This window comes from Xiphophorus couchianus, chromosome 5, assembly GCF_001444195.1.
Source record: "Xiphophorus couchianus chromosome 5, X_couchianus-1.0, whole genome shotgun sequence".
NCBI lineage: Eukaryota > Metazoa > Chordata > Actinopteri > Cyprinodontiformes > Poeciliidae > Xiphophorus > Xiphophorus couchianus.
This window is the reverse complement of record NC_040232.1, coordinates 32,676,026-32,695,224: the sequence shown is the minus strand read 5'-3', so window position 1 is coordinate 32,695,224 and position 19,199 is coordinate 32,676,026. Positions and strand designations below refer to the sequence as shown.

At 37.7% G+C, this 19,199-nt stretch overlaps 1 protein-coding gene across 1 annotated transcript in view; it reads left to right on the top strand.

Annotated features, from left to right (window-relative positions):
- Positions 1-19,199, top strand: part of LOC114145454 (zeta-sarcoglycan) — a 345,347-nt gene that overhangs the window by 184,085 nt on the left and 142,063 nt on the right. The window contains exon 2 of the mRNA XM_028019040.1: positions 2,405-2,614. Within this exon, the coding sequence (XP_027874841.1) occupies positions 2,405-2,614 (210 nt within the window). The remainder of the gene's footprint in view (positions 1-2,404; positions 2,615-19,199) is intronic.

The following is a 19,199-nucleotide window of genomic DNA, read 5'->3' as shown; positions in this document are numbered from 1 at the left end:
GGCAACATATCAGCACAGGAACAAACACCGCTATTGATTCCGCTATCCCAACTCTGTATAATCAAACGCTTTTATGTTGATCCATAGGTTTTGTCTGCACAAAGTGATCGGTAACATATAAAACGGTTTAGAGCGCTACTGTGATTCTTGACTATGAAAAAGAAAAACATCATTAGTCCGTTATACTACTTGACAAACATTACGCCCTCTTTCTGCTCGACTTTGCTGCATGTTCCCAATTGAGATTGTGCTTATATATAAATTGGTTGGATTACATTTGAATCAAAAATATTGAATGCTTGTTCAACATGCAAATTTTAAAGTAGATTTATCTTCCTTTGCTAAGGAACAAATTGGAATATGTACCACACTCCCCACATTGGTTCCTTTTAATCTTGTATGAAATTAAATTCTTTCCCCTCCATTACAAGAGCGACGCAAGCCTTTTTAGGTATTAATAATTGCTACACATGCAATATTCTGATTGAATTCATGCTTCGTTGTTAATGCTTTCAGACGCATACACTGCATATGTTTTGGTTGATTAGGTTTCCGATGAATCTTGGCTGCATTTCTCTTTCCTCAGTCTGGACATGGTTCAGTCAGCAGGTATTTGGTTGTTTTGTGGAAAATATCTCCTGATGTACAGAGGAAACCACACTGCTGTGTTGGACTTTATGAAACTGTCCTACTCTCTACAGCTATTTGAAAGCTGCAGCAAGTAAATTTCTTAAAGATCCTTTTTTTTTCTCTCTCTCTTTTTTTTCTTGTGTACTACAGGGGTCACTGTTGTAGCAGTATAGTGTGAAATAGAAAGTCTGTGAAAAAATGGAACTCCGAAACAGGCAATCAGAGCCAGGAGGAGGGCCTTAGCGCTGTACGTGTTGCTCGTAACTTCCCCCCTTGCTAGGCTACAGCTAGCTTCCCACATCGGATCCTGCCATGAATGCTTAGGCCAGCTAGCTTAGCTACAGGTGACGGCGGATAAACAGTTTTCCTGGAACACTAAGTTTTCTCCGCCATTGACACAATGAGCAGCTCATACATGAGCATCATTGACGGCTTTAACTCAATCCTCTTGGCTTTGATTGCTTGTTTAGTACTGACTGGAGGAATACATAGCTGCACCGGGATGCGAAAGAGGAGGTATATTTTTCATCACAGACTGTCTCATGTCATATGGTGACAGTTTTTACAAATATAAAACAAAAACATTATTTAGGAAAGTTACATACTAAACTTGCTCCGTTTGGATATTTTTCTCATTGCGTGTATGCATTTGGATTAGAATATCAGCTTCAGTGTCCCCTTGCATGCAGGAGTGGTACTGAATAACCTGAGGAAAGACTTGTGTGCTGTTATGTAACTGCACTAGTCACAGAAGTGTGAAACAATTTCATATTGTAGACTTTACATTGATGAAATGGAAGTTTCTTAACACAGAACAAAGCACAGCAGTGAACTGCAAATTCTCATTGTCAAAAAGTTATTTTACATTTCACATTGGGACTGACCTTCTTGAATTGTCTTTAAAACTCCTTTTCACTTCATTTCTTGTTTGCATTCATTTTTTTTTCTCTCTTCAGCAAGTTTAGAGTCAGCAGTTTTCCCAGTCATGGCATTTTGGTATATTCACTGAGAGAAAGCTTTTCTTTGGGAAAGAGAGAGAAAAAAAATCCAAAGCCACTGAGGCGTTAAGATCATGCAGTTTCCACAAATAAAGACCAAATGCATGCTTGTGCAAGAGAGTGAATGTGTGCATGAGACAGAGACTGATGAAGATCGAGAGAAGTGCTAAAGTGAGATAGGAAGTGAATTAAGGAGTACAAGGAAGGGAGCAATAGAGACTTTAAGGTATAGAGAGCAAGGTAAGGAGAGCGAAAGAGTTGGAGAGCCAGATAGGCGAAGATAGTACAGCCTTGCAGCGAGAGTCCGTATCTCTTGCCACCAATGACTCCACATGCTGCACTTCAACTAATGGACTCTGTCTTCCTCTGCTTTCTTATCAGCCCTGTGTCCCTTTTTCCATCCTTCCTTCCTATCTCAGACGTACTCAAAGGTGTGCTATCTTTCCACCTAACGGCTCCACCTCAATTTCATTTTTATCGCTTTCGTCTTTCTTTCTCCTCACCATTATCTCACTCTTAAATGCTTCCGGTCTTCTTCTTCCGTCTCCTCCTCGTCATTTTTCATCCATCTCTCCGTCAGCAGTTCACCCACACCTCTGGTGTCCTTATCTGTTCACTGACCTGGGTGAAGATCTATTTTTAGACATTTTGGTTCCCCTGCGTTGGTCTGCCTTCAGCTTTTTTTTTTTGGAAGATCCATTGAATGGATGTAACGTCTGGTCACTCGATTTCATCTTCACTTAACTAAACACGTTGTTGTAATTGAATCGTTTCAGATGACCCAGGAGCAGTACATCCTCGCGGCCCAGCCGAACCCCCTCCACCAGCGAGGCGCATCAGAGTGCAGTGGCCAGGTCTACCCAGCAGTCGGCATCTACGGCTGGAGGAAGAGATGCTTGTACTTCTTCATCCTCCTCCTACTTGTCACCATGATTGTCAACCTGGCACTCACCATCTGGATTCTCAAAGTCATGAACTTCACTCCGGTAAGAGGCTTCTGCATGCATACGTCATTAAAGTGCCAAGCTGTTTTATGGGATTGGCGTAGAAGATGCTTTAAATGACTTAAAAGGGTTCGCTTAAGGTGCTAATGCCAATACCTGATTGATAATAAAATTAAAAGCAGGTAACTGAGGATACCCAAGTAAATCTTAGTACCCCATTGTGTTTCACCCTGATAACTGTCCATTACATATATGAAATAATAAATCTTATTTCTCTTTTCGTGTGTTTGGCACAAAGGTAATTGTTCAGTATTGCTGAAGGGGATTTATTGTTGCATAGGGCACCTTGTGCTAGAGATAATGTGGCCAAAAAATAAAAAAATAAATAAAGGCAAAGCTTGGTGCAGGATTTTCTCTAAGTTATTGTCTGCTCTTCTCCCTTTATTCAGATGTACCTTATCCCATGGAAGGTGGAAATCTCACTTCACAGTTTTGATAATAACCTGCAAGACTGACAGTATCGGTGGAGTGTCACACCTTTTTAATGCTGACTGCTGTTCTGAAGCCTGGGCTTTTTTTTGCAGATAAAAATCCATGAGCAAAAGGATAGTTAGCTCTTTATCTAGATGGTTACCTGACCTGTATTTTCCCTGGTTTTGCTCGCCTCCAAAAGGTTTCTCGTTCAGACTGGAGCAAGAAGTGAAAAGTAAAAATTAATGGCATGATGCGGAGTATCTAGTAGCCTTGACCGAGGATATACACTTTTGTATACACTTTTTGTAAGTTCAAAAAGAAAAGTGATATAATCTCCTTATAATAATAAATAAAAAGACAATAGATGCCTTTTAAGGTAGAAACTAGCATCCCAAAGTGTTACTGTCGGTTTTCATAGCAAAAATGTGATGAAGGCTTGTCAAGATGCTTCAGCAGCGGTCCTCTAAAAGAGATTCTTCACAGTGCATTCTCTGGTCAGGGTTTTGGCCAGGAGAGGTCCTTAGTGAAATGTAATCCGATATGCTTAAGTTGAGCACATCAGCAGAGATCTATAAGCACAGATCGATCTAATTTTGGATTCGGCCTCAGCTGCCCTCTCATGGAGCTGCAGTGTTATGTAATTCTGTATTGGATTCTGCTTTTTTTTTTACATAAAGCTGCCATTATCAATTATTCCACACTTTGTGCACATTTCATTGTTATTGGCTGTTGGTACCACAATCTCTGCTCAAAGGTTGGAAGCGAAAAATGCTCCAAACTGGATAATATGTCATAAAAACACTAGAATGCAGCTAGAGAGAGGAAACGTTAAAGGAGAAACCCTACCACTAGCCATTTTATGGAGATGCTGGGGAGAATTACTTTAGAAATGACTCTACAATTATAATAACTGATAATTAAATGGCAGTAGCTCCCCTATAAGTGAGGATTATGTCCATAAAGTTGGTAAAACGTGTAAAAACTGTTTTTTTTCTTACTACTCAATGGAATTAACAAGGGTATGTAGTTATTCCATTACGATCGGGGATTGCTTGCTTAATGGATGCTTTATAAACAAGTTTTTATTTTTGCTCCCTATAACAATAAACTATCCATACACCTGTTTTGCCTAGTGCACTGGGACTCACAAGATTATATTGTAGCAGTATATATATAGTCAAATGAGGTACGTTTGAAATTGTGTAAACCTTTGCTTAAGCATCCTAACTTTATATCCCATGTTTTATTATGCAAATATCAGAACATAATTGAACAGAAAATGACATTTTGTGTGCTTACTTGTCTAGCTATTCTATTCTGAACCATTTCTGGCACGTTTCCTAACCTTTTGATGGCCAGCGGGAACATGGGAACCAAAGTCTGGTGCTAATACAGTGAACCCTCTTGTTTAGGACAAGAGGTTAGGTTTAGACGTGTGGTGTGAATTAAATTTTGGCTAGGAAACACGTCCACATAAGGAATAATTACTGTTGCTAAAATGAATGGAAATGAATGCAAAGGCCCAAATTGGGTAGAAATTCAAACCTGTGTGTGTATGTGGCCATGAACATGTCAGCCAAAGAAAGCTTGAAAGACATGGCAACATTTCAGGGGTTGTATAGCTTGTGAAATACGAAGAAGCTTGTCAAATCCCAACAGAGTAAGACTTAACCCTATTAAGTTTTTGGCATAAAAAGGATAACTTACAAGACTTAGACTATATTGAAACGCTGAGGATGTATTTGATATGCTGTGGCTGAAACCGTACATGGAAGATATTATTTGAAGCAGCCAACCGGGTTTCCTCTCAACCTCTGGACCTTTGCTGCATGTCTTCCCTGCTTCTCTCTCTCTTCTCTTTTCCTCACCTAAAAAGAAAAACCACCCTTTAACAACACGGAAATGCCATTCTGAAAAAAAATAAATCTGATGTAAGTGTGAACCAAGAGTGAATTCTTCACTGATTCTAGTTGTGTATTTCAGCATGTTGATAACATGTTGCTTACCAAGAAATTTTAGCTTTTCATTTGCAACATATAGGCAATTTGTAAATGATCACATAGAGTCTCATACATCTACTTTGTCTCTACCATAGCTCTTGGCATGGGAAAAAAAGAGAAAGCGCCATTGTGCACATAGAATTAGAAAAAAAGGGAGAAGATTTTGCAAAGGGCTTGAGGGGGAAAAAAACTACTTGAAGATGGAGCAAGGGAAAGATTAATGAAAATGAGAGGATATTTTTATATGGCTGAGTGGTTGTCCATCTACGTATTGTGTAGCTCTATTGTTTGAACATTCACACTCTTCTCTCTTCTCTTTCCTGCCCTCTCTGCCTCTTGGGTCCCCAGAGAGTCAGCTAGATATCTGTTTCAGAGTTGGAGGCAAAGTCGGTGGATGCTGAGTTGACACAGAGAGTCTATACTCAATGCTGCTTGACTCCTAAACGTGTAACTAAATATGGTGTGGGCTTTTTCTTTTGGAGTTTTTAATTTTTGTTTTCTGTAGTTTGATATTTTTTTTTCATCAAACTGTTTCAAAATCTGATGTTTTTAATTATTTGTAATTTGATAATTTTTTTAAATTCTCAAGATCCCTACAGGTAAATCACCTAATTGGTAAACCAAACTGTTCTGTGAAGACCTCAGAGAGATAATTAGTGAACTAACAGCATTGTAAAGATGAAGGAGCACATGAGATATGTCGGGGATAAGGCGGGGTGTGGGAGTTTTAAAGTAGAGCTAGGTTAAAAAGCAAAAATGTGAAGCTTTGAGCATCTCACAGAGCACTGTGTAATCTGTCTGAAAAGTGAAAGAGTTTGATGCAAATGCAAACCTAACGAGATATAGCCGTCCACTTAAACTGAGGCCAGACAGGGAGAGCATTAATCACAGAAACACCCAAGAGCCAAGTTGTAACTTTTGGGATGCAGAAGGAGATCAATCATTCAGGTGGAAGAATATTGACAATACAGCATATAAATGCACGCTAATGTTTTAATACACATTGGACTTTTACCATTTTAATTAAACGAAAAAAAAGGATATAGAATATAAACATGATTAAAAGGCATTGAAGCTGTTTACACTATGCATTTTTGACAATATTGTTACTATAGATAACATGAAGAAAAAATATAATTTGCTTTTGCTATTGAATGTTCAAGATATATTTCCCCATTGGAGACGTTTCATTTGACACTTTTTAAAATATTTTACCAAAAATTGTCAGTGAAAGTTTTAAGTAACTTTGGCATTTCTTGCCCTTAGTCGCTGTTTTCCTCATTCAAAACTACTTTTTGCATATAGTTCTCTTGACTGAGGTATGAAAGATGCTTAAATTCACTGTAGAAGCAGTTGAGAAATAAACATGCAAAAAGCAACCATGACGATAGATTTCCCCCAGCTTTCAGTCAAAATGCTTAAAAAAATGCACAGTCATCTTCTGACAATAACTTACTCTTTTTGGTGTTTGGAAAATGAGCAATTTTAGAATCCTCCCATTTATTAAGTCACATTCGGCTGGTTTTACCACAGTTAGCATTGTACAATAGCTTCTAGAAAAAACAAAAGTTATGTTGTTGACTTACCATCCAGAGAGCACTTGTTAGCACTTGTCATTGGTGGTGGCGCAGAAGCCTCTTCTCCTTCTGGGTCTGTCTCAGGGTCAAAGATGTACGGTTGTACAGTCGCACAAAATTTTTCATTTCCACATGTACAAAGTGTGAGTGTAAGCGATTTAAAGTGAAAAGAGACCCTAAAACGGCTCATTCTGAAAGGACTGACCATACTTCAATCTGATTATATAAGAATGATTTTGTACAAAACATGTAATGAACTTATGTTGTATATCATAGGCCTATCCTAACATGTTGAAAGAAACATAATGGGTCCCCTTTAAGGGATTCCTAGGGACTTGACAAATTTGTCCATCTAAAAGACGAGTTTCAGACACTGCTCGACCCTTTAGGTATCATTCCAGGTTGTTGCTGGTTACCTTTTGCTGAGCAAGATGTTCGTAGCAGGACTGAATGCTATAAAGAAGTTTGGCTCTTTGAGCAGAACTTTTAGGAAGTTATGGGTGGCTCAGAGATTTCCATTAGCTTATATCCTACTCATTTTACCAAAATTACAGTTTAGAGAGGGAACCGTTTCTGTGATGGAACCACATGGGAAATCCCTGGAATTAACATCTTAAAGTCCCAGAGAGGATGCTCTACTTCATTCATGAACCCACTGTTACATCACATTAGCTGAAGGCTGCTGGGTTTGCGATAGACCTCAAAAGTGACATTGTTACAGCATCAGGAGGCGAGAATATCTATTGACGAGATGAGAGAAAAGCTGCAGTTATCAGCACTGGCTGTGTACGTTTGCCAAAGTTAAGCAGTACTGGAAGGTTTAGCACATCCTTTTTTTAATTAAAAAAAGTGAAAATGAGACCCATATGATCTATGCTAGAATTTTTGCTAAATAGTGTTGCATAACCATCAAAAGAAGAAGTGAAACACGAATGTTGAATGTGCCAAACAGGTTTTTGTAAGTCTCTACTGGGAGGCGGCTCTGGTCTTTCCTCAAACGTACAGGTGAAATAAATACAAAATGCAGGGAGAAACAAAAGCCTTGATTTTCAGATTTGTACAAATACCTTTCTTGAAATAATTGTGGTAAACCGTGAAGATGGGTCCAAAATTATTCATTTTGATATGGTATTTTTTTCATTTAGTCCATAAAGATCATAAATGCATCAGAACAACGTAAAGGTGAAATATTAAGCTTCCTTTAAACAGATTAGGGGGCGTGAACAGATAGGTCTGTTTGTTTACACATTTTGAATAAATGCTGGAAATATCTTTTTTGGCATTACAGCAGTCTGAATAATAAAATAAAACAAAAAAACACCCTCAACTCTTTACAGCTTTCCTAATTCCTTGCAGTTAGTTACATTTAGCTGTCATGATTACCTGAGAAAACATAAATAGGTCTAGCATGAATGGATACCGATGCAGAACTCCCCTCCCTAATTATCTCCAATCCCAGTTCTGGGACTTGCTTGTTGCTTTGCTTCATGGCTGTCATATTCATCGTCAGCATTCAAATCACATCCAAGGGGCTGCGGTATAATGAAGGCCTTTGTTTAAGTTTTTGTTTTGGTTTGGAGTTTCCAGATGAGATTCTTATTGTTGCTGTTTCTGAAGAGAAAGCTTTGGCAGTAAATTGGAAAACAGGGACTTGTGGGAGTAGAAGGATAGAAGTGAGTGTGCATCTGAGAGAAAGGAAGAGAGAGAGGGGGGGAAAAGGAGAGAAGAAAAGCTGGAAGAATCTTATATGTGTATGACTGCCAGCAATTATTCAGCAATTGTTTATGCTGATCAGTGTGCATGTTAGACTTTGTGGAAGCTTTTTCTTATTTGTGTGTGTCAAAACTTACAGTAGGGATTTGTGTGTGTGCGTGTGTGTTTTCATTCGGATCCTTTGGGTCCTCACGGCAGGGAAATTCAATTCCAGGTGTCACTCACCAATCAGCCAGCCTAATTCCTGGTCTGGACATGCCTGCAGTTTGTGATTGGGCGTGTGTTTGAGTGTGTAATGCGTACACTATTTTATTTCTTTTTTTACTCAAAAACTTTATAGTAAACAGTGCTGGGTGACTTGTGCAATGCATTACATGATATGAAGAAGGCATGTTTTAATGTATTAGTATATTGAAAGAAGACTTGAAAGAAGACAGTAACAGGCAAGACTTATAAACCAAAAATTTGCCTTAACTTTTTTATTTAGAATTTAATTCATACATATTTAAAAATTAATTACATAAAATTAGTAATCTCTGCATTTTCAGTTTTTGACCCAATTGAATTGGGTGGTGTAAGTTTACTTAAATCACTTAACCGAACTGTTTTCTTTTTTCCTACAAAATGTTATCATACTATTCAAAGATAATAGCTCTTGATTACATTTCTCAATTAGTCCAACACATTTTAATTACTGACTGTAGATAAATTAAGATACAACATCAGAATTCCAGAGGTGTAATGATACTTTATTTGTACAAAAAATTAAGAGTTATTCATATATTCATTTGCTTAACTTCATAGTAGGCTACAAAATTCAAGTGTATTTTATCTTGAGTTTTTCTTAAAATTCTTCTTGCTTCGTAACTTCTTTCAGTTCCTGGAGTATTTTGACTTGTTGGTTGTGATTGGTTATTTTCCATCCAAGGAATACACTGATTGGATGAGAACAATCTTGTCATTCGCTGGTGCTGTGGTTCATTTACATAAACGTTACAGTTGCTTGTGTCTTAATAACAAACTTTTCATGTGGAATCTCACAAATTTTTGGCCGCCGTGGTGTTCCATACACAAAGAGCAGGAACATCAGAGGATCAATTGAGTGTGAGATATTAACATTCAACAGCACAAATTCTTTACTAAGTTATACACTTTACCATCAATTTCACTTCATATTTAAATTGATGACACTAAGACATCGCCACAGAAATGGAGTTTGAGGATGTTAACCATCTCACCACGAAACGTGTGTGTTAAAACACCCAAATCCCCCACGAGTGCGACACCTGTGGAGTTGGGGATGTTCAGTATCACAAAGATCAGAAAGACTGATTGGTTGTTGAACTTTGCTGTGATAGGTTTCACAGTCTATCACAGCCAAGTTTATCCTAATGCACCAAAAGCAGCCTAAGTAGACTTGATCCAAAGTTTACTTCTGCTAAAACCAAAAGAATAGAAACTTTTAAATGTATTTTGGGATGAAAAAGCCCACTCTGAAAAGATATCATCATTTATCACAGTGTAGGAGTGCAGAACAAATTGCATTCTCAAAAGCTTACATTGTGTCCATGTCATCCTCACACCATTTTACCATATTTTTAAAGACAAATAAATGGCAAATGGACTGAACTTATAAAGCCCTTTTCTAGTCACACTGACCACTCAAAGCACTTTGAGCTGGAGTCACATTCACCCTATTGCACCCACAAATACACACATGTTCATGTATCAGTATACAGATCAATGTGTGCTGTGAAGTTAAATGCCTTGTGCCCGAATGCAGGAAGCTGAAATTAAACCCACAATTTTCTGATTGAAAGACAAGTTGCAACCAGCAACATCTAATATAAAAACATTTACAATGAGAACATTTACAATTGTCCCCAATTACAATTTTAATAAAGGTACATAAACATTTTAAAATTAAAATGAAACATAAAATAATATTGAAATATTTGAAACTCTAAATATGTACATCAAAAATCTCAACAAATTTTTGACAGTGAATTTGTTTTTTTTCACATTTTTGCTGACTGCTTTTTAGTGCTCAACTCTCTGCCATAATGCCAATAAAGACAGGCCCATTGTTTGTTGAGGATATGAATAATTTTTCAACATGCCATTTTCTCATTAAAATGTAGATAAACAACATATATTCACATTTCAAACTTCATAACCCCTTTATCTTTACAGATATGCATTTCGTTTTTGTAGCAGAAACAAGATTCTTGATTGACAGCAGTTTTAATTTCAGCCTTCTCAGGAAAACCACCAAAGTGTGCTATTTTCAGTTTGCATTAAGATTTTTTTTGCCTCCTCATTGGGATTGTTGCTCTATTCTCAGCCACACCGATTTTACATGACTGCACACACATCCGGACTCGATACTCAGGTCGACTTAGAGACTCGATAACCAGCTTTGTATTAACACTTGAGAGCGTTCTTCAACAACGTTATGGTAAGTTTGACTCCTTAAAGAAAAGCAGGAAATGTGACACCTGCTTAGCAGCACGGCTCTCAGCTTACGATGTGGACCACCAGGAGATAAACAGGAGATTTACCCATTTCCTGTTTGGGTAACAGGAGATGTTCAGAAACACTGCAAGCTTTCTGAATCAATTACAGTAACAATGGAGGACGAAAATGAGAGCTTTATTTCAGCATTTTCAACAGTGATTAAGGTATGGAACCAGCTCTATAGCGAGCTTAATTAGTCGCTTAAAACGGCATCACACAGATGTAGATATAACTGGTACAAAGACAAAAACGAGCTCAAGTACGAAACCTGAGGCATTCAAACAGCCCCAATTCAGACCAGACTAAACCCAACGCAAACTATTTTAAGCTGAAAATTATGGAGCCACAGCATAAACTTCACTCCTGCCAGCATTTTAGCCAGTAATTTTTTGTTTATTATTTTATGGCAGTACAAAGAGCGACTTACATACTTTTGTCCATCTTCCTTTTACAAGGTGTGTATTGCAATAACATCTATCTAACTGCTGGGTAACATATTTTTAGTTTGTCTGTTTTAATCTAAACAGACAAATAAAGGGCAACACACTAGTGGAACTTTTATTTTAAATATTTTTTGTACCTCCTGCAGATTTATTACAGACAGGGAATGATAACAATTCTTCAATAATGTATATAGTTTGCTTTTACTTTTTTTTTTTTTTTACTGCTGATTGGTTGCCCATCAGTGGGAACATACCATAAAGCTTTACTATGGTACTTTTCAGATGAAGGTTACCGGGGAGCTTTAAACAATGATAAAACATTGACTGAGATGTATTTTGTAAAATAACTGCTAGTAATAACCACTGGAATTATAGCTACATAAAAAGGTTATGACAAGAGAGTACAACAGGGGGATAAAAAAATGGAAAAACAAAGCTAGCGATGGAGCAAGGCTGAGACAACAGAGATGCATTGCTTTCATGAAGATATTGTTTTATAAAATAGAGAGAGATGTATGTAAATAGATGCAATAAGATGCAAATATGAGGGTAAAATGTACTTGCTTGCTGTAGCAAAAAGGGAGGACATACTGTATGTATGGGTTTATGCATGAATCACACTCCAGGAGTTAGCAGAAAAATCAGTCCAAGACGAGTGCTTTCATTAACCTCAGATATTTTTGACAGACCCACCATGTCAGTATCACTCCCCTGCTTCTCTGTATTAATTCAAAACGCTCCTGGATTGCCTGAGCATTCGATAAATTTCCAATTTTCTTTTCTTGTTTCTCCACATCATCCTTGTAAAATGAAGACCCAGCACCTTGTTGGCTCACTTGATTTGCTGCTTAGTCTGTTATGTCACCTGCCTGAATTTTTTTTTTTTTTACTTATTTAAAACTGCCTTCTTTCATTTTTCTTCTGTTTCATAACTGCTTCCCAATACAACTTTGAGGAGCAACTCATCTTGATTCCCATGGCTTTTAAAGAGGCTTGCGAATAAATGGCAGAGAAAAACCTATAAAATTTTAGTATCTGTTACCCAGTAGATACAGACATCATACACATATATTTATTTATACCTGCAGAACCGGGGGAAACATGCAAATAGATCAGAGTCCAGGATTCAAACCGATGACCTTATTGCTGTAATGCCTATTTAAGCCCAACTTTTGACACACAAGTTACATAAATGGTATCCACTTGAAACTGTAAAAAAAAAAAAAGACGCTTTTTTTAAAAAACCTTAATCCTGGATTAATTTAGGAGGTTTAATTCTAAATTGGGAAAATATACCAATGTTTTGATGAAAATAGGGCTGATTATTTTATTTTATTTTAGCCTAAATAAATAAAAAAATGTTAGACACTAAGAAGGTCACACGTGTTTCCATGAGGCCCCATTTCCCGATACCGTTTTCAGTCCCATAATATTTTTTCTCCTTTAGATAAACATCGCAATGGGTACATGATCTCAATTAGAGGATGTTTGGGTTTTTGCTGTGACAGTCGCATTTCTTTTTCATTTATTCATTTATTTTTCCAGGTTGGGCTCTCTCTGTACAAATAAACGAATCTGTCAGCTCACAATGGTGGAGTGGAGAAATTGGGAAAAAACAGAGATTGGAGTCGGGGAGGCGAGCACGGCGGCTGGCGAGTGATGCATGGAAGTAGACAGATAGGGGGGAAAAAACAGAGAGGGAAGAGATGGCAGCAAGTCTGTGAGTGTTTGTGTGTGGTTTAAACAGTATCCCATCATCCACGCTCAGCTTCTCCCCCTGTCCCCTGCCTATAGGATCCTTAGGGAATTGGAGAGGTGTCTGTTTCACTGCCTGATGAAGTGGAAGTGAGAGGATGATGGGCTGCCAGGAAACAGGTGCAGTGTGGATTCTGATGTCAGGTTTTGAGCCTCATCACTGAGGTGTTTGTGAACCTATATTCTTTTGTTAGTGCTTCATTTAACGTTCCTTAAACATTTTAGCTATTGGATAATATATTTATAGAAGTTATTTACAGTTTTTTGATTTTGAAGTTACTGTTACACGTTTTCCCTACTTCTGTGTATGTTGGCACATTGCCCTGATTTAAAGGTAAGGAAACGAAGCGATCACATCTGAGGTACCTGCTTTTAAATATGCTCCGGATTTTAATATTGCGTGTATTAGTATCAAGGTAGTGGAATTTAGTTTTCAATTCAACTTCAAAAATGATCTTTAATGATCTTTCAGTGTCGCTTTAGCTCAAATTATTCAAGAGTCTTCAAAAGCGTTATTGCAGAGCGAAATTGAAAAGAATAAAAATAGAATAATTTCCTAAAGCATACACAGTTATAACCTTCAAATCTATTTGTTGGCAATATCTAATCTTTTTTTGTCCAATATTCTTCTGTTAACATAGCAATAACCTCGTTAGCAATTGTGCCATTCAATATATTATATAATGCAGCTCTAAACTGTAGTGTATTTAATTTTCAGTCAATGACTAATAAGAGGTTAATGAGAAAAAATCCTCTACATCATCCCTCTTTGCTTGATGAATAAAAAATATATTTCTGAATATGCAGCAGGCAACATTAAAAGTTATCTCAACATTATAAATTCAGTTAAAAATGCCTACCTCTTGTGTAGCGAGTCTCCACAACAGCAACCTCTTGGTATTCATGACTCGTAAGCTTGCAGGTGTGTTGGAGGTTAAAATGCACAGCTACGAGCTCCCAAACCTGCTGAACTCAGCTGATCTACGTGTAGACCAAGCCTTCATTATGACTCTTCACACCTGCTTTCTGTTGCTTATTCCCCCCCCCACACACACACACATTTCACGCACGCACACACCAGTGCGTATGCTCACGTTTTTCTCACTTTGTCACTGACGGCGCTGACCTCAAGTCAGGGGAAAGTCCAATGGGTCTCCTGGTGATAAACGCATGCGCCAAAACACACATATCGAGGTTAATGCGATATATCCATTACACTTCTGATGTCTAGATATTCAAGTCATCCATGCACACATATATTGACTGGAGGTGCAGGCTTACATAGAAAAAGCAGTCTATAACATAAAATTGTTTGGTCCCATGGGGCTTTATTGCCAGGAGTTGCGTTAACAGAATACTTTCCATCATTGACCTTTTTTTTGTTTTTTTTTTAAACAGTGATGGAAAAGTTTCAAGGCTGTTTGCTATCTGGACGGTTTCTAATTCAGACACCTAGACATGGTGCAGACAACCAGACATTTTCAACTTTAGTACATTGCGGGGGTAACTAAATCAACCAATAAAAAGAAACATTCCATCCGAGTATCTTCATGCTGGAAACCCTGGACACTGAGCTAAAAGCTATGAAAACCATGAGTTACGAATCATACATGATTCGTAACTCATGTATGTTCATAGTTTAAATCCGAACATTTCATTTCATCTGTATATTAAGATGAGTGGTTTTGCATTCATCCTTTGCATCCTTTCAACAATTTTAAGCATTTTGGATGGTTTGTATGATGCGTTAGACTTTGACAGAATTAACCCTTGACTGATTACACAGGTAACTTACAACAGATATGTCTGTCCTGAATGCTGAAGCTCAAAACGACCAACAATTCCTCAACTTCTCTGTTGTTCCCATACAACAAAATATTAGCTCAGATTGCTAAAATGCCATTATAAACCAGTATTGACAATGTAGACCAAGTATCTTATAAGAAATCTAAGGGAGTGTTTCAATGAAAGCATAGCAGTAGAGAGAGGGAATAAAACTTGAGACTGAACAATATAACTTGGCTTCGTTACCACTTTAAATTTTATATTCAACAGAGCAAAAATGTCTTTGTACAGAGCCAGCAATATTCTTTAGCTTCAGCTCTTAAGAGAAGCCAGTTCCTCAGCAATAAATCATATTGATGTGTAGTTTTTTTTTTATGCATAAACCCAGGAGTCTGTATTTATGTGAGTAAGACAACATTGTACTGTCTGAGTGTATACATGTGACATCTAAATCTGGTTAAGTCAGCACTTCTAGTTTTTCCCCGGTAAATGCATCAAATGCTAATAAATAAGGCACATGCACCAAAAATACATGCAAACAATGTCACTGGGTTCTGAATACAACTCCATAAGGCCAAGGATGAAATAGTTGCATCTAATAAAAACCCACCTTGGTGTGAAGGAAACCCAGCTAGTCAGCAGTTTTGTCTAGTTACTTGCCTGACACAATCATATAAGAAGTAATAAATACTGAATACATGTTCATGTTATTTCAGTAAGCTCAAATGAGTTATTTTAGAAAAATCTAATTCATGTCTCTACAACTCTCCCATGGGAAGTCAGATAAAACAAGACAGGCTATTCAGAACATCCTGTCACTTTTCAATACAGCTTGTTAACACTGCAGAAGTTGAGATTCATTAAAAACTGAAAATGACTAACGTCTACGCTGTTGGCAGCGGAAAGTTATAAGTTTTCTCATGGTGCTTCCAAATCAACATGGTGTCACACAAACGGCGTAAAAGTGGTAGAGGCTTCTTCATTGCTCTTGTAGTCATTACTACCCCACAAAACAGGGCAACTCAAAAGCTTTTTTTCTAACTTCAATATGAGTCTCAAACATAGAAACAGGTTGTCAAGCTCATCTTGCTTCCTCCTTTCGTTTGACCAGATCAAGTCTAGGAAAAAAAACACCAACTTTGCAAGAGATTTATATTTGAGAAATGTGACGTTCACAAGATCTTGTCGCATGGAATTTTGTTACAACCAATGTTATTTGTATTGCATTTTATTGTTTTGGTATTTTATTCCAAATTACACTTTGGCTAATGTCCGGAACCATCAAAAATGGTAAAGTGTTGTGTAAGCATAAATGGACATGATGTAAGATGTCATTTCCTTTCTTCTTTATCACATAAAGAACAAATAATGCGAATGGGTGTTGAGCCAAAGTGGATTGCCAGAAACCGGGCAGCCTCTGCGAGAGACTGCTGGCTCCGGCGCTCAGAGAAATAATACACCTGCTACTTTAATTCGGCAAATTGTCACTTTTTGGCAGAACAACGGAAACCTCTGAAGTCACTAGTGGATGTAATAAATTGTACTGGAATCTTAAGAGAGATGGGACACTGGGACATTGTGGCCCTGTCCCAGTAACAGGCAGGTCAAGACTTACTTTCAGGTGTCAGTAAGGATCCATAAAAAGAAGGCAGTTGTTCATAATAAAATAAAAAATAGCATGAATTGGGTTTGCCATTGATTAGATGTCCTGAAGATCCTACTGCCATGTCAGGTTGAGTTAAATACTTGTTCTTCCTATCCTAAAAACTGAAACGTCACATTGATCAAAAGTCAAAGCTGCTAATATTTTGTTCATTTCCACACTGTTCAGTTTTTAATTCTACCGTTGCTTGCTTCCTTGAAAGTGATTGGTTGACGTCAGTGAGTCGCACATACAAACTGACATACTTGTCAGTCTTAATAAAATCCTATTTTTATTTTGTATACTATGTTTTTACTTAACCACTTGCTTATTAGCTACCTGTTGGCCTGCTTTGTTTAAAATAAGTGCATATTTTTGAAACAACAAAAAATACAAAACAAGAAGAGCATACATTAAAGGCACAAAAGTACCTGAAAGTATGCCAGGCTCTCTTGCTCAACCATCTCTCTACAATGAGACTAGTTTTGATGTGGGTGATGATTGAAGTGCAGGCCTGGGAATGGACATACCTGGGCACGCGGTGCCAGTCTCTTCAGTGTGGTTATACATGGTGAAACCACCCTTTGCTCCCCCTCAAATAGCCTCTTTGTGGTGACCCTTGTTGAAAGCATTTACCTGCTGCTTTGATTCTGCTCTCATGTTGAAGTACCCGAGTGGCTACTTTCTGGGGCAGTTAAATACATCTGTGCTCTTTTCAAAGCCACTCGACACCCTTTGGCAAGAACAGCAATCTTTGCCTTGCACGACTTGGAAGTTACACAAGGCCAAGCTATGGTGCAGGAGAGAAGTGAAGAATGTATTTATGCCTAAGGAATCCTTTTCTTCCCAACAATGTTAGTTTCATCTTTATCAACATGTAGTATCTATTAAAATTCATGAGGAGGTTATAACATCCTCTCGGGAGTGGTGTGCTCATAGTTTAAGATTAAAAGAGTTGTAAAAGGCACCACCCTTTGAGAAAGTGTGTGTCTTAATGGTAATAGAAATACACTCTCTCACTCCAAATGTATTGATGTGTACAGATGTGTGAAAAAGTCGTCAAATAGATTTATCCACTATTGTAATAGCACTGTCAGGCAATTTTTAAAATCCCGTCATCCTTAGGGCCCCCTAATTTGGGGGCAATATTATTGGTTCCAAGAGACTCTAGGGATCAAAGGTTAATTTAACATAAAACTTGACAACATACAATTAGTGTGGGGAAAAATCCAATGTTGAACACTGCTAAAAAGCAATTCACAACTCTTTGTCTATACATTCATCCGCTGTCTGTGACCTTCCTTGTAAAAACACCATGGGGCGGTTCGCCAGTCTAACACAGGGTCAAAACCAAATAGTTTTTTCTGAATGTGAAGATCCAAAATAAAATGTTTAACAATTACCACTATATCAATCTATGTTTTTTTTTTTTTTTTTCTAATCAATTCATGGTGGCTCCTCAGATTTTGTAATATGGTTTTACATGAAACCGGGCATGTAAAACCATATAATGAGCAACCAAATTTTTCCATCTGCTTTTGGTGTCTTTTTTTAGATATATATATAATTTCACTCCAGCTTACACATAATGTTAGAGGACACCTCTTCAGCTCGATGGGCCCATTGTATCAAAAGAATATATGTACATGGAAAGCAGCTTTAATCAGTCATGAAATTGTTTATAATTCATGCAAAATCCTTTCACTGATTTTTTTTATTTTATTTTATTTCTTTAAATCCTCAACTAAAGAAAGCTATGTATAAGAACAGCATGTAATGAAATTAAAACCTCATCTAGTTATTTGGTAGTGCTAAAAAATAGCTGTCCGTTACTGAGGACTTTAATTTTTTGTGGCATACTTTCACATCTGTACTGAGACGGTTTTGTACAAATTCTTGCATATTCAAAACGACTTGCAGGTTAAGACAAAAGATTCAGTACTTTAAATCCCGTTCACACCTATGCAGGAAACTGTTGTGGATGCAGAAGAATCTGATTTATTAAGGTTTTGTTGAACTGAGCTGATTGGAGATGATGGGCAGTTGGAGGGAGAATACCAAACCGAATTTGGCAGGGTGCAGAATTGCCCAAAAGGTGTAGGGCTGGAGTGTAGAGACTGTAGATGAGCTGATGTGTTTTTGTCTTGGGAAGTAAAGAATAGAAATATATGAAAAGTGAAAAAAATTCCAGGATCTTGGGAGACAAGAAAAGGTTTCCCCAATTCCTTTCCTGGCAAATGAGGCCGAGGGTATTCATACTGCAGAATTTGATTACTGTGTGGACATCAGGTGTGTTGGCTGATTGCAGATAATTCATGAACCGCATCCTGGCCTAAACACACCCCAACACACAAACAGGAAAGACAGAGAGAGAAATGAAAATCATCAAGAGAGTGGTGGGACAATGTAAATGCTTGTACTGCTGATGAAAGGGGGGGGAAAAAGCGTATTTCCAGTGTGAACGCTAAAATCATGTAGACAGAACATAAACGTCAGCAGATGGGGTTCTGCCTGTCGAGGGAGCTTTGCTCTGGTTGCCTCTTTACAGTAAATTGTTAAAACCAACACCTCCTCCCACTGCCTGCTTCTAAGAAGGCACAGTAGATGCATTATCTTTTCAATTGTTTAAATGACGTTGGTAGAAGATGGAACCATACCATCCCCATGAGGAAACTGGATCCCTGTAGCTGCAAATGAGACACAGCAAAGGAAATATACAGG